Raw genomic sequence first — 13,006 nt, 5'->3', positions numbered from 1 at the left:
ATTTTCAAATTTAATTTGTAGAAGTAAACATGAGCCTATAACTTGAGTTACTCTGATAATTATTGAGCATGTAAGAAAAATAGACGTTTCAGTCATTTTGAGCAAATTTCCATTTCTCTACATAATATCTTTCTAGCCAGGTGTTCTTATAACGAAAAGCACTACTTTTTTTTTGTTGTCATTACTTTTAATTGTGCTTGCAATTCATTGACAATTTCTACTCCAAATCCCTTTCAACTAACATTTAAGATCAATCCAAAATATCCAAGTGGCATTTTCAGGTTTGGTTGAATAACTATAATAAGAACAGACTTTTGGAGCCGCTAAAGTATCAAGCCTAAGACGAACAACAACCCTTTTTTGACTCCCCTTCTGCTTCTCGATCCCCTTCTTGTAGAACAACAGTCTTTGCATTTTCAATCCAGGGAGTATCATCTTTCTTGAGCTCTTGCGACATCATAACCTTCCGGCTCAATATGTTGTAGATTTCTTTCACAACTGTTTGAAAAGCAGAAACTACATTTGATGAATCAAGTGCTGATGTCTCCATGAAGAACAAACCCTGTGCCTCAGCTAAGGCCTTGCCTTCGGGCGTAGGTACTTCCCTGGCATCCTTAAGATCTGACTTGTTCCCAACAAGTATTGTGACAACGTTCATATCAGAGTGAGCTGTTAAATAATACACCAGTAAACTTAATCATTGTTTCATCATATATTCAAAACCACCAATCTTTTTGAAGCAAAGCAAAAAAAAAAAAGGCAAAGGAGTCAAACATAATTATAATTCTTACTGTGAAGTTCGTTAAGCCATCGACCTATGCTATCAAACGTTTGGCGCCTACTAATGTCATAGACCAGAAGTGCACCGACTGCACCCCTATAATATGCAGAAGTAACAGCTCTGAACCGCTCTTGCCCAGCTGTGTCCCATATCTGCGCTTTTACTTCCTTTCCATTAATTTCCATTTTCTGAGTTTGAAACTCTACTCCTATAGTTGACTTAGAATTAGGATAAAATTCATCCCTGGCGAATCTTGCAAGTAAATTTGATTTTCCAACAGCAGAATCACCAATTAAAACAATTTTGAAAAGGTAATCCTCAGTCTTCTCTTCTTCATTATAAAAAGCCATCTGTAAGTCCCGAGGGTTGCTGGTGGGAAGAAACAAATCAACAACAAATAATCACCATGGATTCTAGCTCTCCAATACTAAAATGTCACCTGACATGAGAACAAGGATCAGAAACACAAGAACACCAACTAAGAAAGATATCCTGAAGATAGATCGGGTATATATTAGTGACAAATTGTATTTCCAAAAAAAATCATAAGATTTATATATACCTTATGAAGCAACAGTTGACTGTTTCTAGTGTACAGAACTACATCCACCCACCATCAGCATCCAGACCTAAATCCAAACGAACCAAAATTTTCTGGGATACCTGAAAACCAAGGTAGTTGAGATCGAGATTTTAGGTAAATTTGATTTTATGCAAAATCGGGAAGGGGAAGTAAAATCGTAAATCATGGAATCATAACACTAATCGTAAGATTATAAAAAAATTTAAAACTCATTTATTCATATAAATTCAAATATATATGTATATAGAAAATAGCATTAGTAAAAAAGAAAACCTTAAATCACTTGAAATACTTGTATAAATTCACAAGCATTGCTCACAAATTAAAACCTTAAATCGCACTTCAAATACTTATATATAAATTTAAATTCATTCATAGCATAATCTTATAAACGTTTCAAAGATCGTAAGATTATATGATTCATTGATTAATAGGGGATTCTACCTAATTCCACCAAAATAGGATTATGTGTATACTACTATACTCATAATTTTAGGTGAATAAAACCAGAAAATATATACCCTTTTTTAATTCTGTGACAAAGGTTATAAAAAGAGGCATAAAACTTTTCAACTTTTAACTGATATATCTAAAAACAATCAAGTGATGGAGGAGAGGGATATCATATGGTTACTTTTCATGTCATTGTTTTTCTCCTTGGTGTACGTACGGATAACACCAAAACACATAACAGGCGGATGACTTAGCAGTTAGCACCCATGGGTTTCCTTGTTTGCCTTTCTAGCCGGGGTGGATATATGGGAAGAAAAACTAGAGAAATATGAAAAGGATTATCAACAGTAATAACTTTTTCAGGAATGGAAAAGGATTGATCAAAAGATCCAGAAGACTTCCAACTAGGGTTATTTAACTTCCCTGGAAAAAATAATTCCATATATGTTGTTTTTAGCCTTCGTTAAAACACCATGTAAGGTTTTCTATATTATGTTTGCTTCCTAGCATAAAAATATTTTTAAAAATAGCATAGACTGCTGAGTCTTCTCTTAGCATAACAAAAAATCAAAGAATGGATGCTAAATTTGTTGATGAGATTTATGTGCGTATAGATTGTCCAAATTAAGGCTGATAGTTATTTTAGCTTGCAAAAACTCACTTCGCACAACCTAGTTATGGTTAGATCAATGAAGCAGCAAACTTGATATGAAGCTCTATAGTATGCTAAATCATTTAGGACAGTTACTTTCATAGATATCTAGATATGAAATTCTGCAGGAGGTAAAGTCATCATATGGAAATACCTCAAACAACTTCTCTCCTTGTTTTCCCCTCAGTCCCTTGAACTCCAACTTACTCTTTCACTATATAATATCAAACCCTGTTAATATGTAAACATTTATTAGATTAGATCATTCTTACCAAGAAATCAAAAAAGGTGAAACTTTAAGCATTAAATAAGCCAAGTAGACCCATATACACTACTATAACCAAAGGCGAGTCAATATCAATATTCAAAGAAGATGACTTCTATGGTTTCAGTAATAACACTAATAAAGTGTCTTGAGCCAAATAGCACAAAAGTTTATGATACTCGGAGAAAACACCCGAATAATTTTATATCTAGCGCATCCTTGGAAATGAGATCCCTTTGGGCTTGAAATTTGGCAAGGCAGAGGTCTTTAGACCTCTAAATAAAATTTATCTTCATAGCCAACGTAAAGCTTTGTGGAATCTCTATGACATGAATCAACTACGAAATAATGTGAATGCAATCTAAAAAGGATGTAGCAACCTTTTACAACAACCAGCTAAAAAAACCTTTGTGTGGCAGTGCAGTGATAAAGGAAGATATTATCAGAACAGAGAATGATAGATTGAAAAACAGGAAAATTACTCGCCCATCAAAACAAAGGCAATCCTAAGTAGATCAAATAAGTGGGATAAACTAAGTAGATCAAATAACAACCTATAGCAATCTTATAACAAATAATTAGATGAAATGACACCCTATAATAATCCTATTACAAATCATATAGAAAAACATCCCATTAAAATCTAAACCTCTTTTAATGGTTTGACTTATGCTTTTCTTTATCCCCTTCTATCACAAACTATCAAACTATCCTCTATCTGGTCTACCTTCATAACCGGTGCTTCAATGTGCTTTATCCATACATACTCATGCAACCTAAGACGAGACTAACATGTTTTCCACAATGGATGCTAACCCAACTTAGTCTTTAATACTTTCATTCCAAATCCTACACTGCCTTGTATGATGTGACCACTCATTCATCATAATAATGCTCTACCTCTTTGCATACTCTCTCGTTGACATTTGATTACAACATAGCATGTTTTATAACTGTGATAAAATCTACATTTGAACTTGATAGATAGTTTTATTAATATCACAAGTTAAACTAGAAGCATTATTCATCTCATTATTTCATCCACTTTACTTAAACCCCATTATCAAACAATACCAACTATATCCTCATTCAGAACACATATGCATACAGAATTACACACAACAAAGAAACAAAAAAATGATTTATTTGGCAGAATAAGTTGGGTGGGTCCAGAGGAAAGGTGATGATGATATACATATAAACAACCAATCCAACAAGAATAATAATAATATAATAATAACACCGACAATAATGAAAAATAACGGAAATAATAAAAAAGCAAAATCGAGTTGATACAAGTTTGCAATGTAAAGTGAAATTGGACGAGACACATACATACATTAATCAATGAAAACGCGAATTTCATTTCAACAATAAAGATAAAGTTGAAGAGCGAAAAAAAAAGAAAGGAAAATGATATTATATATATACCGGGAAATATGAATGATATATGATTGAAGGAGGAGGAGAAGGGGATTGGGTTTGAAGAATTGGGGAAGGAAATCAAATGAGAGAGAGAAAGAGAAGAGAGAAGAGAGAAGAGAGAGAAGGGATCTACCGTTCTATGTGATTTCAACGTTTGCGCCTCCGCGTCGTTATTAATATTTTCCTGCAATTCTTCGTATCTTCTTTTTTCTTTAATTTTTAAAATTTGTTTTTTAATTTTTCTATTTTATAAATTCTAACATGTCTTATTGCTCTTTAAATATGTATTTTTTTTTAATTTATAAGTGACGATCATTTAATAACCACGTCATTATTTTTTAAATAAATTATATATAAAAAAGTTAAATAATATCTAAATAAAATTATAAAAAATTATAAAAATAAAATAAAAATATTTATTTATTCTCGGAATTCAATTTTTCAATTCAATCATTCAAGAGACAATTAAACTCTGGATTTATTTCTTTCTTTTATAAAAATCATCAACCTAAAACTTTAATTTCATTAAAACTCATGTTCATATCATCGTCAAAATTCAAAACCATTTAAAATCAACATTCATTCTTCACCATAAAGTCAAATGAATATTTAATAAAATCCATATTCATTATTCGTTATAATTAAAGGTAATTAAAATTCATATTCATATCATCATCAAAAAGTCAAATGAAATTGGAATTTTATTTTATTTTATCTCCATTTTCATTCATTTTTTTATAGTTGCATTCATTAATAAAAACCACAGAAGATAATTTTTTTAGTGACAACCCTTGTGGTCCAAGATTATCATCGAACCAAATTTTTAGGATTAAGAGGCTGACTTCTTAGTTATATTTTACATTCTCTCGAATTTAATAAAAAGATTATTATAACTTTGTTTAAAATTTTCACAATTTTTACAAATGCAAATTTCAAATTTTTAGATGATACCAAAAATTTAGATAGCATACCAGAAATTCTTTGAAAATAGTAAGTAAAATACTAGAAATTTAATTTCAAATTTTTAGACGATACCAAAAATTTAGATAGCATACCAGAAATTCTTTGAAAATAGTAAGTAAAATACTAGAAATTTTATTGTTATTTTTTAGAAGGTTATTTTTTATATTAAAAGAATTGGGGACGACAAATATAATTTTGAAGGTGACATCTTAAATTCTCCAAATTTTTTAAGTACACTCATTTGCGAGCCCAACTAGCCTATGAGCTTCACTATTTTTATTTCTACCAATAAAACTAACCATAGTGTACTTAATTTCATAAATAAGAGTAATGTACACATATAATCAGTTCAATTTTTATCATGACTCGTCTTCTCTGGATGCACTCTGCCACTAGGGATGTCAACTTGCCTTCGTTAGCGGGGATTTTCGTGGGGATTCTCTATTTGGGGCCCCAAAGACGGGAAATTTTTTCTCCACTGGGACGGGGATGGGAAACAAAGTCTTCCCGAAGACACTCCGGAAACGGGGGAGGCGTAAATATCCCCCGCCCCGTTGAGTCCCGCCTAAAATAACATAATATCCTTAATTTGTATAAAAATTTAAATTATTATGTAAGTATATTTGCCATTTCATATAATTAATCTTATACACAAATTTAAAATATATATGTATTGTTAGTAAAAGAATGAGATCTAAATGATTATTTTAATTTTTTTAGTTTGAAATTTTGCTTGTCATGACACTCAATAAGTAAATATTATAAATTAAATATTGTTAAAACAATATATTTATCATAAAAAAATAATTTATAAATTTCTTCTGGTAGTTTTTGAAGCTTTTACTATTAATTTTGTTTAAAATAATAAAATCATGTTTCTGGATCTCCGTATGAACCTTGGGGATCCGTGGGGACCCGCGGGGGTGGGGGATAATCCTTCCATAGCGGGGATCCAAAGCGAGGATGGGGAATAGATTTGAGGGCGGGGATTGTGGGGAATGTATCCCCCGCCCCCGCCCCACCCCGCCCCATCGACATCCCTATCTGCCACCACCATAGCATCTGTCTAGACCACGATTATTTTCCAAGTAAAGTCTCTCCTAGTTGCAAGCACTATTTAACCTCTTATGCCTCTACCAAACACGGGTCAATTGTATTACTCTATTTCTTACAGGCTTGAAACAAGGTTGCACCTGACCTAGTCTCAATGACGTAGGCTCAAATTATTTGGCTATCAGGAAAGCACCTTGCATCAATGTTTGCAATAAAATGAACATTAGGTTTAGTGGCCGTGTTGTGATCTTGATGGTCCAATCTCCTTGGTTTGGCGACAAGAGTTAGCAATGGTGAAGTCCTTAACTAACTCAGCAGCTCCTCGCACCACATCTAAAGGGTTAAACACTTTATGTTGAAAGATTTGGTGATTCCTTCCCTACCATATTTTCAAAAGAGTTACGCACGCATTTCGAGCTCTTCTTTGATCCCTGCAATTATACCAGTTTAACAACCATATTTTTAAACCAACATGTCCAAGGACTTGAAAACCCAGAGGTGCTACAAACCACATGCGCTTCACAGTATGACATTTCAGGAATATATTGCAAATGTATATCTCAAGTAGTTTATTTTGAGTGATGTCAAAACTAGGTCTTTAGAAGTAGAATGTATTGGACTTTATCATCTTAGCCTAAGGTGCACTCTTGTATGAAAATGTTTTCAAAATCATTCTAAACTTGTTCATATGCATGTGGATCAGTTTCACAAGTTAAAAACATGATTTTGGGTGAGTATGCATGTCATAGGTCGATGCATAGATCTTGGAGGTCGACCTCCACTGTGTAAGAAAAGTAAAATTTCATGAAAAACAATTCTTCCAACTAGAGGTCAACGCATAGGTCAATGCACAGAGCTGTAGGTTGACGCATAAGTCAACACACAAAGTTGTAGGTCGACGCATACTATGTTGCTCAGCTCCAGAACCTCACCGCCTTGTAGAGGTCGACGCATCGCTCAATTCTAGGCATTTTTGTGCACAAATTTTCTAGTTTTTTCCTCCTTTCTCACACACATATAAATACATTCTTGCATCTTTTTCAAAAGAATTTTCAAACCTAAAACAGACAAAATTGCTTCCCATCTTCATTCTTTCTCTTGTTCATTCATCAAATACACATAATTATTTTTCTTGAGTGACCATAGATTGAGAGTGATAACTTCCAAGGTTAGAAATTTGTAGATTCCGATTGGGTGAAGAATTTTGGGGGATTCATTGAATAAAACCATTGGGGTTTTGTCCTCCAAGATCGGATTGATTTGGGGGTTTTTGACAAGAAGTTTTGGATTCGATTCAGCCGAGTGAAATCATTGAAGAACGGTGGGTTAGATCAAGGGAGTAATGGTAGACGGAGGATCAATCAAAGTTCTTAGGTGACAACAATTGGGGATTGCAATTCAGCCGAGTGAAAGTCTTAAAAAATGGTGGGTTCGATCAAGGGAGTGGCAGTAACCAGAAGATTGATTCGAGATTATCGGGCGACTTGATCTTACTTAAGAATGAGGGAGGAGAAGATAAGAAAATCATCATCAAAACTGAGTTTGTGTGTTTATTGCTTTAGCTTCTCTTCTAATAACAATTTGCTAAGTAATAAAAACTATCTCAATTCTCGTTTGGAATTGGGGGAATACGTAGTCGTAGCGAGGACGAACGATAAACTGCCTAAACAAATCTTTGTGTTCCTCTATCCCTATTTCTCTATTACTTGCTATTGATATTGGTCTACAATTGTTAACTCAATAATAATTCTAAGTGTTAAATTGTGATACAAACTGTTTTCGTATAGAGAATTGCAATTGTTAATTGCTATTGGATTTCACAATTAACCACACTTAGATCACATTGACTTGTTAACTATTGCACGCCAATTGTTTGTGAAATTATTTGTGTATAACAACATTTGCATAACAAGTGTTCGATAAATTGACCAAGTCAATTTGTCAAATATATTTCATTGGAAGTATGTGCTTGAGTGATTAAATTATTCAAACGAATATGTTTGTAAAACCAATTGATTCAAGCTACTTCTCATCTTTAGTAATTCTCACATTTTTTTAAAGGTTTAGCCACATATCTTATTCTACCAATATTGGTTCGGAATAGACGCAAGTTGATCCTAGAGCGCTTCTGCTAGCCATCTTTAAAAATAATTTTTAAAAGCGAATAAAATTTTAAAGAGATCTATTAACGCCCTCTAGATCCTAAGACTAGCGCCTAACACATATGATCCCCAGATTCAATATTAGTATGAGATAAGAGACAAACTGGGTCAATCCACATTTCTTTCCAGTGTAAATTAGCTTTTGTTAGGAGAATCCTCTTCACGAGTCTTCAAAGGAACTTCTCAGTAGTGTTTGGAAGGGGTATGTACCATATTCATTTCCATAATTTGCTATCATTCTCACCAGAGGCCTTTGCTTGTACCTTTTTTTCTCTTCTCCAATGTGATGGTAAGCTGACTTAGTTGTATATTTTTCATCTTTCTCCACATACTAGATTAGTTTATCCTCATTTAGTTTAAAAGATAGTGGTATACTTACAATTCGCTTAACCTCAAACTATTTGAAGCAAGAAAAATGATATCCTTGTTCTGCTGTTTCAAATCACAATCTATTAGCTCTGCAACAACAACATAATAGTCTAGGCTATCATTAGAACTTTGACCCCTAAATAAGTTAGAAGCTATTTTTCCTGCCAAATCTTAACACTCCTCCATTTCCATTTTTCCATCTGCATCCCTCCTCCATCAGGTCCCTAGCGTTCATCATGCTCCTCCAAGCATAGCTTGGAGTATTCCCTACCTTTGCTTTCATGAAGTTACTTCTTAAAAAATACCCTACTTTAAAAACTTTTACCATAAGGGTTTGGTCTCCACTAGTAAATCTTCAGCAATGTTTACCTATAAGAGATTTGTTGAAATCAATAATTCCTCTGAACCTCATCCCCTTTACACTTTGCTTTAGACAATCATTCTCAGCTCGTCTAATGAATTTTCTACTCGCATTCCTTCTCCCCATTAGAATTTTGCTAGCATCCTTTATATCTCTGCCTAATATCCTTTTGGAAGCTTATAGGAGCTCATAATGTAGCTTGGAATTGCTTGTGCCATTACGGCCACCCATATTGTTTCCTCTTTTTTCACCACCCATAAATTCTATTTGTGATCCTATTTTTATTGCCACCTTAACCATTTGTCTCTTCCTCAGCTCCAGTTCTATCTTTCTCTCATTTAGATTTGTTTTCTGGTTGCCATCCTTGTGCCTCTTCCACTTTGGAGGTTCCTTCTTTTTTTCCTTATTTCCCACCTCTTTAGCTCTTTTTTCATTACTTTAGATATTATGAGTGCTCCTAAGGATTTTCCACACTTTCAACTTCTCTATTACCCCCCACTAGTTCTAGATTTCTCTTTAATATTCTCCTTCATCACATCTCCATTCACTCCATAATTTGGATCATTTCTCTCTCTCTCTCTCTCCCTCTCTCTCTCTCTCTGTTTCTCCATCCTTCTCTGCTCCATTGCACCTTATTTGACATCTTAGGAGTTATTGCTCGATTCCACATAATTATGCATTCAATTGAACTACCCAAAGGTGACTGACTTTACATCCAAAAGAGCAATCGGATATTGATAAGGTACCATGCACATCGACTGTCACTTCAATTCCACTCTTGGCTTATTCTTAATCCAACGCAAAAATCCTGCATGCTTCCCTGTATGCTTTTTGAAGCGCTCTTATAGAATACTTCCTTACTATATGGAATTATTCTCTTTGACTATAATAATGTTTCCTTGATCCAACTCGACATCTTCTAAGTTGGCGTCTCTCACAGGACTAACACCTACACTGGTCTCGCCATTTGAAATTGCTTTCTTTCTATAGGTTCTCTTTGGTTTCCATTTTTCGACCAGCTCTGCCACAAATCCTTTAACCTTACTTGGGTTTCTCTTTATCTGGCTCAATTTTTATCCGACTAAGCCCGACGATGTAGTCTTGACTTAGCTGTTATGACGGCTATTGGACCACAGATGAACTTACACCATGCCTCATTTATTCTCTTATCCCGAATTTGAGTGGGTTGATATCTCAATTCCCTCCTAGGACATAAGACATCTGATTGGAAAAGGCCACAATGCTTTCAAACCCATATGCAAAAATCCACAACCGAGAGCACTCAAGGTCAAAGTCACATAGGTTTTACCTTTTCTCCAGACCCCCACATTACTTAGAATATACCTTTTCATTTCGTGTAATTTTGAATAATTTCATCACAACCACAATGATTGAATATAACATCCCTTGAATGTTTTTGCGTGTTATAGCAATTCATACAAGGACACCAAAAAATCTCATTGTTGTTAGGAAGGTTTTTATCCGCAAAATCAAGAAATTGTAACACTCTTTTCTCATACCTGCTACTTAATCTATTGAGTTTCATCCAACTACGATTCATAATCAAATAAAGCTTTTGAAAATAAAATAAAAAATAGTACAAAACATAGCTTTTCAACAACAACAACAACAAAAACAACAAAATAATGCACAGAGAACAACAGTAATAGAGAACAACAAGAACATACCGTAGAGTTCCTTGGAGAAGAAGTGTTCTTTCGTTCGCTAAGTTCCTTGGAGAAGAAGCATTCTTTCGTTGGCTAAGCTCCTTGAAGAAGAAGTGTTCTTTCGTTAGGGCTCGAAAATTGAATTAGATGGACACGGGAGTCAAAATTAAAAGAAACTTTATCTCGGTTAAACTTAAAAAACAGAGGTAGATTAGTCGACGTAAAATATATAAAAAAAATGTGTCTTTTTGGTCGTCCATAGAATAAAAAATTAGGATGTATTTATCTCAGTTTTCAGGAATATTGAGGAAACATATCCGACGTAAAATTTACAAAACATAATGGCGCCTTTTTGGCACCATATATAACATTAAATATCAGGAGTTGGAAATCGAACCTCAAACACTTAGCATATATTTATGTTGGATTTCTAAATATCTGAGGTAACAGTTTTATTAATACATTTTTTTAATAAAATAATTTGCTATGTTCACATGTACCCGCAGTTTTGTTTTGTACGTTGTGAAAACTTCATCATAAAAAGCGTTATTTGTTGTAATGGAGTCAATACGGCTGCCCTATGATGGTCACTAGGATTGACCTAGGACACAACATCATGTCACCCTTTGCATTCTATATGACGAGCAATTTCAGCGTCACTAGGGTCATTACCAGCTGACTCCCAGTATGCTTGGACAAAGCGACCGAAACATTTCCTCCTTTGACGGACAACCTCTATCGACAAGATTTTTTACCACATTGAATTTCACAAGAAATATCTAGATAAATAGCTTCGTCTGAAAGAGATTATATATATATATATATATATATATATATATATATATATATATATATATATATATATATATATATATATATATATATATATATATATATATATATATATATATATATATATATATATATATATATATATATATATATATATATATAAGGGTCATGCTAACATGTGCCCTAAGGGCACATGTTAGGAGCTAAATGTAGAAAAAATTTCTTAGAAATTGTACATTATTTTCATAACAAGTTTATAATTAATGTGTTTATTACATTTTCCAGTACAAATTTACTATATTTAAGTTTCTTAACATGTGCCCTTGGGGCACATGTTAGCTTTATCATATATATATATATATATATATATATATATATATATATATATATATATATATATATATATATATATATATATATATATATATATATAGAGAGAGAGAGAGGAGGGTTATATTGACTCCAAGAGTAAGCACTTTGGATCCTCTCCTTCCCTCCATCCTTCTCCTTCACACAAAACATGTTTAAGATGAAAAAGAAAATGAAAAAAAAATCATAAATTAAAGAAGAGAGATAAAATATAAGAGAGAGATAGAGAGGAATTAGTGAAGGAGAGAATTGGAGAGGAAATATGGAAGGAGATGATCCAAGCCCAAGAGTAAGTTATAATAACTTACTCCACATCTTTACCATTAATTCTTTTCAATCTAATGGTTAAAAATAATAAGTGACCCACAATGAGTGACCTATCTACTTTTAATATAATAAAGTACAATACATATGAAATCCTATAATTATCCTTATAATCACCAATTTGAGGGTAATAATCGGGGACATAACGGTAATTGCATCTCCTTTATTATTTTAATTAATAAATAAATATTATAATTATTTAGTAACAATAATTACACCCTTAACCAATTAAATTACACAAACCCTAATTATTACTAATTGTTACATTGGAACACGCTTTGTAACCAAATTCACACGGGTTTTGTTTTTCCATGCATTGAAAAATACACCAGTTTTAATTTTTAGTCCATTCCAATTCTTTCTCACCAGTTTTAAATTATTAAATGTCTCTAAAAAAAATAAATCATTAACTATTATTAAATGTTACCTTTCCCAATTTCTTATTCCAATGTGAATTTGAACGTATGTTGCATTGGAACCACTCAATTATATTACTTGAACACTCATTGTTTATTGGAATACTGAATAGTCTTTTGTACTTCCAATTCATGACACGTTTTGTTCTTACTTTCCCAATCAATTTATTTCCAACTTCTTCTACCTCATTTCCTAATTTTCTCTTCCCTTCATTTGTTCTTCATCTACCTCATCTACCTCATTTCCTATTTTTCTCTTCCTTTCATTTGCTCTTCATTCTCGGATCCGCAATCGTTCATATTCTCTCCCAATTTTCAAAATCCAAAATCTCCGATTTCGATTTCCAACTTCTGCATATCCACAGTTAGGG

At 33.1% G+C, this 13,006-nt stretch overlaps 1 protein-coding gene across 2 annotated transcripts; it reads right to left on the bottom strand.

Moving 5' to 3' along the window:
- Positions 1-143: 143 nt before the first annotated feature.
- On the bottom strand, positions 144-4,343 carry LOC131644236 (ras-related protein RABA5a). 2 transcript variants are annotated; one of them, XM_058914678.1, is made up of 5 exons: positions 4,293-4,343; positions 2,624-2,700; positions 1,344-1,444; positions 792-1,220; positions 144-669 (listed from the first exon to the last, which is right to left on the bottom strand). In XM_058914678.1, the coding sequence occupies exons 4-5, from the start codon at positions 1,129-1,131 to the stop codon at positions 338-340; spliced, it is 672 nt and encodes a 223-aa protein (XP_058770661.1). In that variant the 5' UTR covers positions 1,132-1,220; positions 1,344-1,444; positions 2,624-2,700; positions 4,293-4,343; the 3' UTR covers positions 144-337. The 2 variants fall into 2 exon arrangements, with proteins under 2 accessions (XP_058770661.1, XP_058770660.1); XM_058914677.1 differs by having other exon boundaries at positions 4,166-4,299.
- Between the last annotated feature and the right edge of the window lie 8,663 nt (positions 4,344-13,006).

Source organism: Vicia villosa, linkage group LG1 (assembly GCF_029867415.1).
Source record: "Vicia villosa cultivar HV-30 ecotype Madison, WI linkage group LG1, Vvil1.0, whole genome shotgun sequence".
Classification (NCBI taxonomy): domain Eukaryota; kingdom Viridiplantae; phylum Streptophyta; class Magnoliopsida; order Fabales; family Fabaceae; genus Vicia; species Vicia villosa.
Note: the sequence above shows the minus strand (reverse complement) of the source record. Positions and strands in the feature narration are given on the sequence as shown.

Bases quoted from the DNA above. Each gene is read 5' to 3' on its own strand.
- LOC131644236 (XM_058914678.1), bottom strand. From the start codon at position 1,131: ATGGCTTTTTATAATGAAGAAGAGAAGACTGAGGATTACCTTTTCAAA. The intron at 670-791 runs GTAAGAATTATA...ATTATTTAACAG, and splicing joins ATGGCTTAACGAACTTCACA to CTCACTCTGATATGAACGTT.